This window comes from Chiloscyllium punctatum, chromosome 47, assembly GCF_047496795.1.
Source record: "Chiloscyllium punctatum isolate Juve2018m chromosome 47, sChiPun1.3, whole genome shotgun sequence".
NCBI classification, from domain to species: domain Eukaryota; kingdom Metazoa; phylum Chordata; class Chondrichthyes; order Orectolobiformes; family Hemiscylliidae; genus Chiloscyllium; species Chiloscyllium punctatum.
The window spans coordinates 42,014,231-42,031,866 of NC_092785.1; the positions used below are offsets into that span (position 1 = coordinate 42,014,231).

The 17,636-nt window shown below is 50.3% G+C and overlaps 2 protein-coding genes across 2 annotated transcripts in view; one reads left to right on the forward strand and one right to left on the reverse strand.

Annotated features, from left to right (window-relative positions):
* Nucleotides 1–17,636, reverse strand: part of LOC140468612 (uncharacterized) — a 1,157,363-nt gene that overhangs the window by 568,124 nt on the left and 571,603 nt on the right. The gene's annotated exons all lie outside the window — the stretch shown is intronic.
* Nucleotides 1–17,636, forward strand: part of LOC140468684 (uncharacterized) — a 39,161-nt gene that overhangs the window by 19,189 nt on the left and 2,336 nt on the right. Inside the window, 5 exon segments of the mRNA XM_072564759.1 lie at nucleotides 2,236–2,413; nucleotides 5,945–6,045; nucleotides 8,747–8,824; nucleotides 12,416–12,886; nucleotides 15,876–16,153. Coding sequence (XP_072420860.1) covers nucleotides 2,236–2,413; nucleotides 5,945–6,045; nucleotides 8,747–8,824; nucleotides 12,416–12,886; nucleotides 15,876–16,153 — 1,106 coding nt within the window.

Consider the following 17,636-nt stretch of genomic DNA (forward strand, 5'->3'; position numbering starts at 1 on the left):
TTCAGGGATGTGTAGGTTAGGGTGGATTGGCCATGCTAAATTATCCCATAGTGTTCAGGGATGTGTAGGTTAGGGTGGATTGGCCATGCTAAATTACCCCATAGTGCTCAGGGATGTGTAGGTTAGGGTGGATTGGCCATGCTAAATTACCCCATAGTGTTCAGGGATGTGTAGGTTAGGGTGGATTGGCCATGCTAAATTACCCCATAGTGTTCAGGGATGTGTAGGTTAGGGTGGATTGGCCATGCTAAATTACCCCATAGTGTTCAGGGATGTGTAGGTTAGGGTGGATTGGCCATGCTAAATTACCCCATAGTGTTCAGGGATGTGTAGGTTAGGGTGGATTGGCCATGCTAAATTACCCTATAGTGTTCAGGGATGTGCAGGTTAGGGTGGATTGGCCATGCTAAATTACCCCATAGTGTTCAGGGATGTGTAGGTTAGGGTGGATTGGCCATGCTAAATTACCCTATAGTGTTCAGGGATGTGTAGGTTAGGGTGGATTGGCCATGCTAAATTACCCCATAGTGTTCAGGGATGTGTAGGTTAGGGTGGATTGGCCATGCTAAATTACCCATAGTGTTCAGGGATGTGTAGGTTAGGGTGGATTGGCCATGCTAAATTACCCCATAGTGTTCAGGGATGTGTAGGTTAGGGTGGATTGGCCATGCTAAATTACCCCATAGTGTTCAGGGATGTGTAGGTTAGGGTGGATTGGCCATGCTAAATTACCCCATAGTGTTCAGCGATGTGTAGGTTAGGGTGGATTGGCCATGCTAAATTACCCATAGTGTTCAGCGATGTGTAGGTTAGGGTGGATTGGCCATGCTAAATTACCCCATAGTGTTCAGGGATGTGTAGGTTAGGGTGGATTGGCCATGCTAAATTACCCCATAGTGCTCAGGGATGTGTAGGTTAGGGTGGATTGGCCATACTAAATTACCCCATAGTGTTCAGTGATGTGCAGGTTAGGGTGGATTGGCCATGCTAAATTACCCCATAGTGTTCAGTGATGTGCAGGTTAGGGTGGATTGGCCATGCTAAATTACCCCATAGTGTTCAGTGATGTGCAGGTTAGGGTGGATTGGCCATGCTAAATTACCCCATAGTGTTCAGGGATGTGCAGGTTAGGGTGGATTGGCCATGCTCAATTACCCCATAGTGTTCAGTGATGTGCAGGTTAGGGTGGATTGGCCATGCTAAATTACCCCATAGTGTTCAGTGATGTGCAGGTTAGGGTGGATTGGCCATGCTAAATTACCCCATAGTGTTCAGGGATGTGTAGGTTAGGGTGGATTGGCCATGCTCAATTACCCCATAGTGTTCAGTGATGTGCAGGTTAGGGTGGATTGGCCATGCTAAATTACCCCATAGTGTTCAGGGATGTGTAGGTTAGGGTGGATTGGCCATGCTAAATTACCCCATAGTGTTCAGGGATATGTAGGTTAGGGTGGATTGGCCATGCTAAATTACCCCATAGTGTTCAGGGATGTGTAGGTTAGGGTGGATTGGCCATGCTAAATTACCCCATAGTGTTCAGGGATGTGTAGGTTAGGGTGGATTGGCCATGCTAAATTACCCCATAGTGTACAGGGATGTGTAGGTTAGGGTGGATTGGCCATGCTAAATTACCCCATAGTGTTCAGGGATGTGTAGGTTAGGGTGGATTGGCCATGCTAAATTACCCCATAGTGTACAGGGATGTGTAGGTTAGGGTGGATTGGCCATGCTAAATTACCCCATAGTGTTCAGGGATATGAGGGGTAAGGTGCATTAGTTCGGGGTAAGTGCAGAGTAACAGGGAATGGGCTTGAGTGGGATAGTTTTCGGAGGGTCAGTGTGGATTTGTTGGTCTGAAGGGCCTGTTTGCACACTGTCGGGAGTCGATAATTTGGAGCGATGTGGGCCAAAAGCAAGCAGGTGGCACGAGGTTAGTTTGGGGACATGGTTAGCATGGACGTGTTGGTCTAAGGGATCTGTTTCTGTGCTGTCTGAATCTATCTGGTCTGACCAGCACCTTGTACAATTGCAGTAACTGTGTCTCCTGTTATTTCCCTCAATGTTACCCACACATTCTGCCGCTCTGTCTCTCTTCTTCATTCCCCTCAGTATCTTGCCTCCCCGTCTCCTTCTTGCTGGTTCCATGGTCCCCTCAGTTATAGATCTGCCTCTGACTTCTGAGATCTCTCTCTCTCCCTCTCTCACACACAAGTTATGTCCCCTCTCCGCCCCAAGGTGTGCACGCCGACGACAGACGCAAGTCGCTACCCTCACCGTCCTCCGCTCCGAATCTGATCAGCGAGGAGTCGGGACCCCGGATCCTAGCCTCCCACATTCCCCACATGCTGCATATGGGAGATGGACCCCCCGCAATCCGGCCATACCACTCCATCATTGAGTTGCCCGAACACAGGTAGGCACGGAGAGGGACCACAGACACGCCGTGCCAGTCGGGGCGGACTTGGGCACCATCACGGTGGACAGGTGTATGAAAAGGGACCTGGAGTGTGATGGGGTGGACCAGGAGATGGGGGGGGGTGGAGAGGCATTTTGAGTTACAGACTGGAATCTCATCGAGGGGTTCAGGGTGGGTTATAGACAGAATAACAGATCCCCCAGGAGGGAGTTACAGACTGGAATCTAATCGAGGGGTTCAGGGTGGGTTATATACAGAATAACAGATACCCCGGGAGGGAGTTACAGACTGGAATCTAATCGAGGGGTTCAGGGTGGGTTATATACAGAATAACAGATACCCCGGGAGTGAGTTACAGACTGGAATCTCATCTAGGGATTCAGGGTGGGTTATATACAGAATAACAGATCCCCCAGGAGGGAGTTACAGACTGGAATCTCATCTAGGGGTTCAGGGTGGGTTATATACAGAATAACAGATACCCCGGGATGGAGTTACAGACTGGAATCTCATCGAGGGGTTCAGGGTGGGTTATAGACAGAATAACAGATACCCCGGGAGTGAGTTACAGACTGGAATCTAATCGAGGGGTTCAGGGTGGGTTATATACAGAATAACAGATACTCCGGGTGGGAGTTACAGACTGGAATCTCATCGAGGGGTTCAGGGTGGGTTATATACAGAATAACAGATACCCCGGGAGTGAGTTACAGACTGGAATCTAATCGAGGGGTTCAGGGTGGGTTCTCGACAGAATAACAGATAACCCGGGAGTGAGTTCCAGACTGGATTCTAATCGATGGGTTCCGGATGGGTTAAATACAGAATAACAGATACCCCGGGAGGGAGTTACAGACTGGAATCTAATCGAGGGGTTCAGGGTGTGTTATATACAGAATAACAGATACCCCGGGAGGGAGTTACAGACTGGAATCTAATCGAGGGGTTCAGGTTGGGTTATATACAGAATAACAGATACCCCGGGAGTGAGTTACAGACTGGAATCTGATCGAGGGGTTCAGGGTGGGTTATATACAGAATAACAGATACCCCGGGAGGGAGTTACAGACTGGAATCTAATCGAGGGGTTCAGGGTGGGTTATATACAGAATAACAGATACCCCGGGAGTGAGTTACAGACTGGAATCTCATCTAGGGATTCAGGGTGGGTTATATACAGAATAACAGATACCCCAGGAGGGAGTTACAGACTGGAATCTCATCTAGGGGTTCAGGGTGGGTTATATACAGAATAACAGATACCCCGGGATGGAGTTACAGACTGGAATCTCATCGAGGGGTTCAGGGTGGGTTATAGACAGAATAACAGATACCCCGGGAGTGAGTTACAGACTGGAATCTAATCGAGGGGTTCAGGGTGGGTTATATACAGAATAACAGATACTCCGGGTGGGAGTTACAGACTGGAATCTCATCGAGGGGTTCAGGGTGGGTTATATACAGAATAACAGATACCCCGGGAGTGAGTTACAGACTGGAATCTAATCGAGGGGTTCAGGGTGGGTTCTCGACAGAATAACAGATAACCCGGGAGTGAGTTCCAGACTGGATTCTAATCGATGGGTTCCGGATGGGTTAAATACAGAATAACAGATACCCCGGGAGGGAGTTACAGACTGGAATCTAATCGAGGGGTTCAGGGTGTGTTATATACAGAATAACAGATACCCCGGGAGGGAGTTACAGACTGGAATCTAATCGAGGGGTTCAGGTTGGGTTATATACAGAATAACAGATACCCCGGGAGTGAGTTACAGACTGGAATCTGATCGAGGGGTTCAGGGTGGGTTATATACAGAATAACAGATACCCCGGGAGGGAGTTACAGACTGGAATCTAATCGAGGGGTTCAGGGTGGGTTATATACAGAATAACAGATACCCCGGGAGTGAGTTACAGACTGGAATCTCATCTAGGGATTCAGGGTGGGTTATATACAGAATAACAGATACCCCAGGAGGGAGTTACAGACTGGAATCTCATCTAGGGGTTCAGGGTGGGTTATATACAGAATAACAGATACCCCGGGATGGAGTTACAGACTGGAATCTCATCGAGGGGTTCAGGGTGGGTTATAGACAGAATAACAGATACCCCGGGAGTGAGTTACAGACTGGAATCTAATCGAGGGGTTCAGGGTGGGTTATATACAGAATAACAGATACTCCGGGTGGGAGTTACAGACTGGAATCTCATCGAGGGGTTCAGGGTGGGTTATATACAGAATAACAGATACCCCGGGAGTGAGTTACAGACTGGAATCTAATCGAGGGGTTCAGGGTGGGTTCTCGACAGAATAACAGATAACCCGGGAGTGAGTTCCAGACTGGATTCTAATCGATGGGTTCCGGATGGGTTAAATACAGAATAACAGATACCCCGGGAGGGAGTTACAGACTGGAATCTAATCGAGGGGTTCAGGGTGTGTTATATACAGAATAACAGATACCCCGGGAGGGAGTTACAGACTGGAATCTAATCGAGGGGTTCAGGTGGGTTATATACAGAATAACAGATACCCCGGGAGTGAGTTACAGATTGGAATCTATTCGAGGGGTTTAGGGTGGGTTATATACAGAATAACAGATAACCCGGGAGTGAGTTACAGACTGGAATCTAATCGAGGGGTTCAGGGTGGGTTATATACAGAATAACAGATACCCCGGGAGTGAGTTGCAGACTGGAATCTAATCGCGGGGTTCAGGGTGGGTTATATACAAAATAACAGATAACCCGGGAGTGAGTTACAGACTGGATTCTAATCGATGGGATCCGGGTGGGTTAAATACAGAATAACAGATACCCTGGGAGTGAGTTACAGACTGGAATCTAATCGAGGGGTTCAGGGTGGGTTATATACAGAATAACAGATACCCCGGGAGGGAGTTACAGACTGGAATCTAATCGAGGGGTTCAGGTTGGGTTATATAAAGAATAACAGATACCCCGGGAGGGAGTTACAGACTGGAATCTAATCGAGGGGTTCAGGGTGGGTTATATACAGAATAACAGATACCCCGGGGAGGAGTTACAGACTGGAATCTAATCGAGGGGTTCAGGGTGGATTATATACAGAATAACAGATACCCCGGGAGGGAGTTATAGACTGGAATCTAATCGAGGCGTTCAGGGTGGGTTTTATACAGAATAAGAGATACCCCGGGAGGGAGAGACTGGAGTCTAATCGAGGGGTTCAGGGTGGGTTATATACAGAATAACAGATATCCCAGGAGGGAGTTACAGACTGGAATCTAATCGAGGGGTTCAGGGTGGGTTATGTACAGAATAACAGATACCCCGGGAGGGAGTTACAGACTGGAATCTAATCGAGGGGTTCAGGGTGGGTTATGTACAGAATAACAGATACCCTGGGAGGGAGTTACAGACTGGAATCTAATCGAGGGGTTCAGGGTGGGTTATATACTGAATAACAGATACCCCGGGAGTGAGTTGTCTGGTACCATTCGTGGTTTGGAGTAATTGATCATTGTCCTGCCTCATGACTAGGAGGAAAGGATCACTAAAGGTGAAGAAATGGAAATCAATTTTCAATCTCGGAAGATCTGGAACAGATTCAAAACGGAAAGCCTCCAGGAATGACGAGCGAGGTCAGTGTGAAGAACAACTGGCATTGATATGGCTCTAGGATTTCCAGAGTGATAACCGTGGAGAGAAGGAAGAGAGATTTAAATATTCAGAGATTGTTTGATTAGATTAGATTAGATTACTTAGATTAGATTAGATTACTTCCAGTGTGGAAACAGGCCCTTCGGCCCAACAAGCCCACACCGCCCCGCCGAAGCGTAACCCACCCATACCCCTACATCTACATTTACCCCTTACCTAACACTATGGGCAATTTAGCATGGCCAATTCACCTGGCCTGCACATCTTTGGACTGTGGGAGGAAACCGGAGCACCCGGAGGAAACCCACGCTGACACGGGGAGAACGTGCAAACTCCACACAGACAGTCGCCTGAGGCGGGAGTTGAACCTGGGTCTCCGGCACTGTGAGGCAGCAGTGCTAACCACTGTGCCACCGTGCCGCCCATGGTGTGTCATGGGATTGTGTGCAGTGGGAGGGAATGGGAAGGGGTTTGGGACCATTGGGATTGTGTGCAGTGGGAGTGAATGGGAAGGGGTTTGGGTCCATTGGGATTGTGTGCAGTGGGAGTGAATGGGAAGGGGTTTGGGTCCATTGGGATTGTGTGCAGTGGGAGGGAATGGGAAGGGGTTTGGGTCCATTGGGATTGTGTGCAGTGGGAGGGAATGGGAAGGGGTTTGGGACCATTGGGATTGTGTGCGGTGGGGGTGAATGGGAAGGGGGTTGTGTCCATTGGGATTGTGTGCGGTGGGAGTGAATGGGAACGTGTTTGGCTCCATTGGGATTGTGTGCAGTGGGAGTGAATGGGAAGGGGTTTGGGTCCATTGGGATTGTGTGCAGTGGGAGTGAATGGGAAGGGGTTTGGGACCATTGGGATTGTGTGCAGTGGGAGTGAATGGGAAGGGGTTTGGGATCATTGGGATTGTGTGCAGTGGGAGTTAATGGGAAGGGGTTTGGGTCCATTGGGATTGTGTGCAGTGGGAGTGAATGGGAAGGGGTTTGGGTCCATTGGGATTGTGTGCAGTGGGAGTGAATGGGAAGGGGTTTGTGTCCATTGGGATTGTGTGCGGTGGGAGTGAATGGGAAGGGGTTTGGGTCCATTGGGATTGTGTGCAGTGGGAGTGAATGGGAAGGGGTTTGTGTCCATTGGGATTGTGTGCAGTGGGAGAGAACGGGAAGGGGTTTGGGACCATTGGGATTGTGTGCGGTCGGGGTGAATGGGAAGGGGTTTGTGTCCATTGGGATTGAGTGCAGTGGGAGTGAATGGGAAGGGGTTTGTGTCCATTGGGATTGTGTGCAGTGGGAGTGAATGGGAAGGGGTTTGGGTCCATTGGGATTGTGTGCAGTGGGAGTGAACGGGAAGGGGTTTGGGACCATTGGGACTGTGTGCAGTGGGAGTGAATGGGAAGGGATTTGTGCCCATTGGGATTGTGTGCAGTGGGAGTGAATGGGAAGGGGTTTGTGTCCATTGGGATTGTGTGCAGTGGGAGTGAATGGGAAGGGGTTTGGGTCCATTGGGATTGTGTGCAGTGGGAGTGAATGGGAAGGGTTTTGGGTCCACTGGGATTGTGTAGAGTGGGAGTGATTGGGAAGGGGTTTGGGTCCATTGGGATTGTGTAGAGTGGGAGTGAATGGGAAGGGGTTTGGGACCATTGGGATTGTGTGCAATGGGAGTGAATGGGAAGGGGTTTGGGTCCATTGGGATTGTGTGTAGTGGGAGTGAATGGGAAGGGGTTTGGGTCCATTGGGATTGTGTGCAGTGGGAGTGAATGGGAAGGGGTTTGTGTCCATTGGGATTGTGTGCAGTGGGAGTGAATGGGAAGGGGTTTGGGTCCATTGGGATTGTGTGCGGTGGGAGTGAATGGGAAGGGGTTTGGGACCATTGGGATTGTGTGCGGTGGGAGTAATGGGAAGGGGTTTGGGTCCATTGGGATTGTGTGCGGTCGGGGTGAATGGGAAGGGGTTTGGGACCATTGGGATTGTGTACAGTGGGAGTGAATGGGAAGGGGTTTGGGTCCATTGGGATTGTGTACAGTGGGAGTGAATGGGAAGGGGTTTGGGTCCATTGGGATTGTGTGCGGTGGGAGTGAATGGGAAGGGGTTTGGGTCCATTGGGATTGTGTGCAGTGGGAGTGAATGGGAAGGGGTTTGGGTCCATTGGGATTGTGTGTGGTCGGGGTGAATGGGAAGGGGTTTGTGTCCATTGGGATTGTGTGCAGTGGGAGTGAATGGGAAGGGGTTTGGGTCCATTGGGATTGTGTAGAGTGGGAGTGAATGGGAAGGGGTTTGGGTCCATTGGGATTGTGTGCGGTGGGAGTGAATGGGAAGGGGTTTGGGTCCATTGGGATTGTGTGCAGTGGGAGTGAATGGGAAGGGGCTTGGGTCCATTGGGATTGTGTGCGGTGGGAGTGAATGGGAAGGGGTTTTGTTCCATTGGGATTGTGTGCAGTGTGAGTGAACGGGAAGGGGTTTGGCTTCATTGGGATTGTGTGCAATGGGAGTGAATGGGAAGGGGTTTGGCTTCATTGGGATTGTGTGCAGTGGGAGCCAATGGGAAGGGGTTTGGGTCCATTGGGATTGTGTGCAGTGGGAGCCAATGGGATAGGGTTGTGTCCTGGGGGGCTTTATGCGTCTAGTTTTTGTCGCTGTGTGTGTATTCCCCTCACCCAGTAACACGCTCCTTCTCCAACTCCTCCCTATTCAGTTGTAAAGTGCAGTACTAGGAACCTGCGGCCTGCGAAGAGTATGGATTCCCTCAGCTCGGTCCCTTTCACTGATGATGGTGAGTCCGTTTTTCCCGGGGTGCGGGGCACATTTTCTGAACTACCAAAGTTCCCCACCTCTCTCTGAGTGCTGAGTCCTCTCTCTCCTTTCTTTGCCCTTGGTTTCAGTCCTTCCCCCTGGACCTTTTCGATTCGATTAGATTCCCCACAGTGTGGAAACTGGCCCTTCGGCCCAACCAGTCCACACCGACCCATTTCCCTCTGCACCTAACACTATGGGTAACTTAACGTGGTCAATCCACCCTAACCTGCACATTTTCGGATTGTGGGAGGAAACCAGAGCACCCAGAGGAAGCCCAGCCTGAGTCTGGTATCGAACCCGGGTCCCTGGTGCTGTGAGGCAGCAGTGCCACCGTGCCACCTAGTGTCCTCTCTGCTTTGCACTCTCCCCCCTAATCCCTGTCTCTAGCGCACTCCTCTCAATTTCCTTGACATGTCACCTCTGCCCCTCCAACTATCACTGCCACTCTCACCACTGTCTCCCCTCCATTTCCTTCCAAGACATGCACTGACTCTCCTCTCTCTGGGCTTACCTCTCCTTCTCGCTCACTGACTTCCTGCCCCTCACTTTCGCCCGCCCCTGTCTTCCCTCCCTCACCGTCTTTCCCTCTGGATGATCCGAAGGAATAGGATGAGGTGGTCATTCGGCCCCTCGACTGTTTGATAAACTCACGACCGCTCGGACTATCCAGTCTGCCCACAACCCCAGTAACCTGGGGGTCCTCTGTTGATTAAATATCCAAGTCAGCCTTGAATATTGTCAATGTCTCAGCTTGCAGAGCTCTTCGGGATGCAGCACTCCCAACTCCTAGAGGCGGAACTTCTCCTCATCTCTACCTTAAATGGGACACCCCTTATCTTCATCTGTGAGCCTTGTTCTAGACTCCATATATGGAGATAACATCTGACCGGTCGTGACCCCCTGCAAACCTTACCTTGTTCAACAAGGTCTTTGCATATTCTTCCAAATTCCAATGTGTATCAGCCCGCCCTTAACAAGACTGACTAGTGGGAGCCCAAACCCCAGCCTGGTGTCTCTGTGCTAATGTGCCAGTGTAAACACAGCCTTCCTTAAATTAATGGGACCAAAACTGTACAGACTATCTGTGTGCATTCTCAAACAACACATACAGCTGTAGCAAAGCTTTGCAAATTTTGTTGTCCAACCTTTACCTTCAAGCTTTCCCTCTCTCACACTCTATCCTTCCCTGTCTTCAATGCACCTCTCCATCATCCACTCCCTCCCATAGTGTATTCTCTTCCCTCTAATCCATCCCCTCTTTTCTACTTTTACTTGCTTCATCTCTCCATCAGTCTCTTTCCTTCCCCATTTTCTTCACCTCTCCAACAATTGCTTGACCTCTCCGTCAGTAACTGTTACCTCGCCCCTCTCCCCCCTTGCTTCATCTCTCCCTCAGTAACCGTTACCTTCCCTCTCTCTCCATCTCTCTGTCAGTAACCGTTACCTTCCCTCTCTCGCGTGCAGGCAGCTCTCCCTCAGTAACTGTTACCTTCCCTCTCTCTCCATGTCTCCATCAGTAACCGTTACCTTCCCTCTCTCTCCTCCCTTGCTCCATCTCTCCGTCAGTAACCGTTACCTTCCCCCTATCTCCTCCCTTGCTCCATCTCTCTGTCAGTAACTGTTACCTTCCCTCTCTCTCCATGTCTCCATCAGTAACTGTTACCTTCCCCCTCTCTCCTCCCTTGCTCCATCTCTCTGTCAGTAACCGTTACTTTCCCTCTCTCGTGTGCAGGCAGCTCTCCCTCAGTAACCATTACCTTCCCTCTCTCTCCATCTCTCCATCAGTAACCGTTACCTTCCCTCTCTCGTGTGCAGGCAGCTCTGCCTCAGTAATCATTACCTTCCCCCTCTCTCCATCTCTCCCTCAGTAACCGTTACCTTCCCTCTCTCTCCATCTCTCCCTCAGTAATCATTACCTTCCCCCTCTCTCCATCTCTCCCTCAGTAACCGTTACCTTCCCTCTCTCTCCATCTCTCCGTCAGTAACCATTACCTTCCTTCTCTCTCCATCTCTCCGTCAGTAACCGTTACCTTCCCTCTCTCTCCATCTCTCCGTCAGTAACCATTACCTTCCTTCTCTCTCCATCTCTCCGTCAGTAACCGTTACCTTCCCTCTCTCTCCATCTCTCTGTCAGTAACCGTTACCTTCCCTCTCTCCATCTCTCCATCAGTAACCACTACCTTCCCTCTCTCTCCATCTCTCTGTCAGTAACCGTTACCTTCCCTCTCTCTCCATCTCTCCATCAGTAACCGCTACCTTCCCTCTCTCTCCATCTCTCTGTCAGTAACCGTTATCTTCCCTTTCTCGCGTGCAGGCAGCTCTCCCTCAGTAACCGTTACCTTCCCTCTCTCTTCAGCTCTCTGTCAGTAACTGTTAGCTCTCTGTCAGTAACTGTTACCTTCCCTCTCTCTCCATCTCTCTGTCATTAACCGTTACCTTCCCTCTCTCGCGTGCAGGCAGCTCTCCCTTAGTAACCGCTACCTTCCCTCTCTCTCCATCTCTCTGTCAGTAACCGTTACCTTCCCTCTCTCTCATCTCTCTGTCAGTAACTGTTACCTTCCCTCTCTCGCGTGCAGGCAGCTCTCCCTCAGTAACCATTACCTTCCCCCTCTCTCCATCTCTCCCTCAGTAACCGTTACCTTCCCTCTCTCTCCATCTCTCCGTCAGTAACCATTACCTTCCCTCTCTCTCCATCTCTCCGTCAGTAACCGTTACCTTCCTTCTCTCTCCATCTCTCCGTCAGTAACCGTTACCTTCCCTCTCTCTCCATCTCTCTGTCAGTAACCGTTACCTTCCCTCTCTCGCGTGCAGGCAGCTCTCCCTCAGTAACCGTTACCTTCCCTCTCTCTCCATCTCTCCATCAGTAACCGCTACCTTCCCCCTCTTTCCATCTCTCTGTCAGTAACCGTTACCTTCCCTCTCTCACGTGCAGGCAGCTCTCCCTCAGTAACTGTTACCTTCCCTCTCTCTCCAGCTCTCCCTCAGTAACCATTACCTTCCCTCTCTCTCCATCTCTCCATCAGTAACCGCCACCTTCCCCCTCTCTCCATCTCTCTGTCAGTAACCGTTACCTTCCCTCTCTCACGTGCAGGCAGCTCTCCCTCAGTAACTGTTACCTTCCCTCTCTCTCCAGCTCTCCCTCAGTAACCATTACCTTCCCTCTCTCTCCATCTCTCCGTCAGTAACCGTTACCTTCCCTCTCTCTCCAGCTCTCCATCAGTAACCGCCACCTTCCCCCTCTCTCCATCTCTCTGTCAGTAACCGTTACCTTCCCTCTCTCGCGGGCAGGCAGCTCTCCCTCAGTAACCGTTACCTTCCCTCTCTCTCCAGCTCTCCCTCAGTAACCGTTACCTTCCCTCTCTCTCCATCTCTCTGTCAGTAACCGTTACCTTCCCTCTCTCGCATGCAGGCAGCTCTCCGTCAGTAACCATTACCTTCCCTCTCTCTCCATCTCTCCCTCAGTAACCGTTACCTTCCCTCTCTCTCCATCTCTCCATCAGTAACCGCTACCTTCCCCCTCTCTCCATCTCTCCGTCAGTAACCGTTACCTTCCCTCTCTCACGTGCAGGCAGCTCTCCAGGCCTGGACGACCACCAGCCCCACCGTAACCCCAGCGCCCGTCGTGACAGCTTTGGGTCAGTACGCCTGGCCTCCCCGGACCACCGCGCCCCAGCGTTTTCCTCCCTGGACCCAGAGCTGCTGCTTGACCGCGACGTGACGGAGGCACCAGTTCTGCGCGTGGGCTCGGACTCTCCCCGCTCGGCCAAGGCGGCCAGGCAGAGGGCCGAAAAGCGGGTGGCGATGCACATCTCTGGCCCGTTCTCCGTCAGCCTCCCGGAACACGTGACCTCGCTGCTCAAAACCACAGAGCACGGAGCTGTGGGCATCAGGGGACTCGAGGAGCCGCAGGATCAGAGCAGCTCCGATGAACAGGATGATGACGACGAGGAAGAGGAGGAGGAGGAGGAGGAGGAGGACGCTCCCCGGGAACTGGTTGCCGAGGAGACGCAAGTCGAACAGGAGGCAATGGATGGGCACGGTGAGATGCAGAGAGGGACGAGTGTAAGTGAGCTGAGAGGCAGGGACAGAGACGAAAAACAAAGAAGGCGATGCAGAGAGACCGAAGGAGCTCATGAGAGCAGGAGAGAGGGGGGCAGCAAGAAAGAGAGACAGTGGACAAGAATAGTCAATGACAGACAGAGGGAGATGGGTTGAGAGAGACGCAAGTGAAGAGAGAGAGAGAGAGAGAGAGGATGGACAAAAAGAGGAAGAGAACAGCTGGATATAGAATTAGATATGGACAGAAAGAGACATCAAACAAAACAGACACAAATGGACAGACCGATGGAGAGAGAGATGGAGAGACAGATCGAGAAACAGAGATGGATGGAGAGAGGGAGGGGAGAGGGGAGGGAGATAAAAGATGGATAGAGATAGAGAACCCAGACATTCAAGGAGGAGAGAAAGAGAGATGGATGGAGCGACGGATGGATGGAGGGAGGAATGGATAGAGATAGATGGAATAAGGGAAAGATGTTGAGAAATCTGCCTCTTGACTAATTGTTTTCCAATATAAAGCATGGATATCAAATTATCCTCGAGCAGTAAGACTGTGCTATGTTTGAGTCTGGAGTTAAGGTGCAGAAATGACCTTGAGTAGAGTGATGTGTTCTCTCCGTTGGATGCGGGAGATTGGGGAGAATTTCCCGTTTTCTTGATGATGATGTCTGCAGGAAGTGTACTTGGTTGCCAATCCTGTCAGATCGCATGGATTGGTTGGAGTGGCAATGAGGAATTGACAGGAAGTGGGGGTGTAATGGATGGCAGTTTCAGCATAGGGAAAACAAACGCAGATCCAGTCAGGTAGATGAGTTAGCTCTAGGAAAGGTCGGAGAGAACGAAAGGAGTCTCCTGTGGCTATCCCCATCTCAAAGCAGTATGTTGATTTGGAAAATGTAGGGGGTGATGGATTCTCAGAAATGTAGCACTGACAGCAAGGTTTCTGGTACCTAGTATTCTCCATGGATGCTGCTTGACCTGCTGTGATTCCCAGCGGTTTTGGTTTTCCGGGACTAAGACTGGCTCAACTTTAATGAGGGATAAATAGGCAACTCTCTTGTCAAAGGTCCAGGCAGACATGTCTATGGTCAACATTGAGATATCAGAGTGGTGTGTTATTTCCCATGTATTGGGGTCAAGGATGTCTCAGAGAGGGTGCAGAATATTCTCGGGGGGGGGGGGGGGGGCAAGTGACCAGCAGGCGGTCGTTGTAGACATTGGTACCGATATAGGAAGAGAAATTGATGAGGTTCTCAAGAGAGAATATAGGACATTCGGTAGGAGGTTTAAAAAAAAAGGTCCTCAAGGTCCAGCAATATCTGGATTACTCCGGATGCCATGAGCTGGTGAGAGCAGGAATAGGAGGATAGATCGGATTAACTTCGGCTCAGCAGTTGATGCATTTCTGGACCATTGGCATCTCCTCTGGGGTAGAAATAAGGAGGACAGGTTGCATCTGAATCGGAAAGGGCCCAATAACCTGGCAGGGAAAATTGCTCGTGCCACTCGGGAGATTTTAAACTAGTAAGAGAGCATAGGACCTTGACCAGATGGACTGAGGGGTGGCAGATGGAGTTTAATTTACGTAAACGTGAGGTCTTGCATGTTGGAAAGGCAAAACAGGGCAGGATTATACATCTAATAGAAGGGCCCTGGGGAGTGTTGCCGAACAAAGTGATCTTGGGGGTAGAGTTCATAGTTCCTTGAAGGTGGAGTTGCAAGTGGACAGGATAGTGAAGACGGCATTTGATACTGTTGCCTTTATTGGTCAGTGCATTGAGTACGGGAGTTGTCATGTTGCGGCTGTACACGATGTTGGTGAGGCCACTGTTGGAATACTGCGTTCAACTCTGGTCTCCCTGCTACTGGAAAGATGTTGTTAAACTTGACAGAGTGCAGAAGCAATTTACGAGGAGGTTGCGGGTGTTGGTGGATTTGAGTTATAGTAACAGGCTGAACAGGCTGGGGCTATTTTACCTGGAGCGGAGGCTGAGGGGTGATCTTATCGAGGTTTATAAAATCATGAGGGGCATGGATAGAGTGAATAACTTTGGTTTTTTCCCCAGATTATGGGTATCCAAGACTAGAGGGTATGTGTTTCTTTGATTCGATTTATTGTCACATGTACTGAGGTACTTTGAAAAGTTTTGTTTTGTGCACAGTAAGGTAAGAGGGGAAAAAGATAAAAGGGCAACTTTTTCACAGAGGGTGGTACGTGTATGGAATGAGCTGCCAGAGGATGTAGTGCAATTACAGCATTTAAGAGGGTATATGAATAGGAAGGGTTTGGAGGGATATGGGCCGGGTGCTGGCAGGTGGGACTAGATTAACATTGGATATCTGGTGTCACAGATGAGAAGGGTCTGTTTCCATGCTGTACATCTCTTTGGGGAAGTTATGGGTGGCACGGTGGTACAGTGGTTAGCACTGCTGCCTCACAGCACCAGGGTCCCAGGTTCGATTCCAGCCTCGGGTGACTGCCTGTGTGGAGTTTGCATATTCTCCCCGTGTCTGCGTGGGATTCCTCCCACAGTCACAAAGATGTGCAGGTTAGGTGCATTGGTCATGGTAAATTGCCCCATAGTCAGGGGCGAATATGGGGAATGGGTCTGGGTGGGTTACTCTTCGGAGGGTCGGTGTGGACTTATTGGGCCGAAGGGCCTGTTTCCATACTGTAAGGAATCTAATCCTTAAAAAAAAATCAGATGTAGAGAGACATACAACATTCTTTAAGAGAGAGAAACAAATGGACAGTGAGAGAGAGGAATTGGAGAGAGAAGATTCAGAGGGAAGGAGACAGGGTAAGTAACTGAGATGGAGATAGACAGAGGGAGACAACAGCGACAGAGGGAAATCCTTCAAGTGAAGTAGGGTCAGACAGCATGAAGGAGAAAGTGAGTGTCGAGATTGAGGCACAGGATGAAAGAGGGACTGATTCTCTCACTCTGTTTGCACCCACCCCACCCCAGACACTTTGCAGGGCCTGCCGATCAGTTCCGAGATCACCTTGGAGCTCCAGGACACTTTCTCATTCCTTGATACGCAGGACACCTTGGAGATAGGGGACCTGGAGACCGATTACCCGGGGGAGCTGGGAATGCCACTCAGGACGCCTGAAGAAATGGAACCCTATGACTACCACGCCCAGAGCTACCACGAAAGGAGGGGGATGTTAGACATGAGCATCGAGTCAGAGCTGATGGACCTCGACCTGGACATCAGAGAGCTCAGAGCTTACGATGCTCAGGTAAGGGAAGGTGGCAGCTATGCTCTGTTCGCTACGGGTAATCACCGGTACCATTGTGGTTTCCCTCCTCCACACAACCTCCCATCTCTAACGACTACATAAGACCTAGAACAGGAGGCCACTCAGCCCATTGAGTCTCCTCCACTGCTGAATGTGATCATGGCTGACCTGACACTCCTCAACCCGATTTTCTTGCCTTTTCCCCATAACCCTCGATTCCCTGCCTGATTAAAAAAATCTATTCCAGCCTTGAATATACCAGGCCTCAATAGCCCGCTGTGGTAAAGAATTCCACAGGTTTCCCCCCCCCCCCCCCCCCCCCCCCACACCGAGAGAAGAAATCCCTCCTCCCCTCTGTCTCCCATGGGCAACCCCTTACTCTGAGATTCTGTCACCTTGTCACTGACTCCCCACAACGGGGAACGACCTTTCCACATCTCCCCCCCCCTGTCAAGTTCCCCTCGGAATCTTGTATATCTCAATGAGGGGTTAAGGACAATCCAAAGAGATTCTCTCTCTCTCTCCGAATCTCTTAAGGGATAAACAGTAATTAGGGACAGTATAGGGTCAACAAGACTGGCTCTGTGTGGAACCGCAGCAGATGGGGCGGGGGAAGGGATACTAAACAATACTGTGCATCAGTATTAACTGTTGTGAAGGATATGGAAGCTGGAGATCTTGGAGGAATAAACAGTGATGTCTCACAAAGTCTCCATATTAGAGAGCAGGGAGTGCTGGACCATCCAGGTGGATAAATCCCCCAGACCTGTATCAGAGGGCAACCAGGTTTCTTTCGGGAAACTTTCAATGTGCAACCTTCTCTTTGTAAAATTATCAAGCAGAGTCAACATCCCTTCAAGAATGAGGAAGTTATATCAAACAAATTTATTATAATTCTTTCAGAAGGTGACAGTCAGAATAGATAAAGAAGAAGTAATAGAAGTAATGTATTTGGATTTCCAAAACATGTTTGAAAAGGTGCCACGTATTAGGCTACTTAATGTGTGGGGCTGGTACATTCACATAGATAGAGAATTGGCTAAATATTGGACATTTGGGATGAAGGGGGAGCATTTTCATGGTTGCAAAGAGGTTACAGAGATAGGGAGGGGGTGCAAGGGGTTACAGAGATAGGGAGGGGGTGTAGGGGCTGGAGTGAGTTACAGAGATAGGGAGGGGGTGTAGGGGCTGAAGGAGGTTACAGAGATAGGGAGGGGGTGTCGGGGCTGGAGGGGGTTACAGAGATAGGGAGGGGGTGTAGAGGCTCTAGGGGGTTACAGAGATAGGGAGGGGGTGTCGGGGCTGGAGCGGGGGGTTACAGAGATAGGGAGGGGGTGTAGGGGCTGGAGGGGGTTACAGAGATAGGGAGGGGTGTAGGAACTGGTCGAAGCTACAGAGATAAGGATGGGGTGCGTGGGCTGGATGAGATTAGAGATTGGGGTTGGTGGAGGGGCTGGAAGAATTATACAGATAGTGTGGGGTA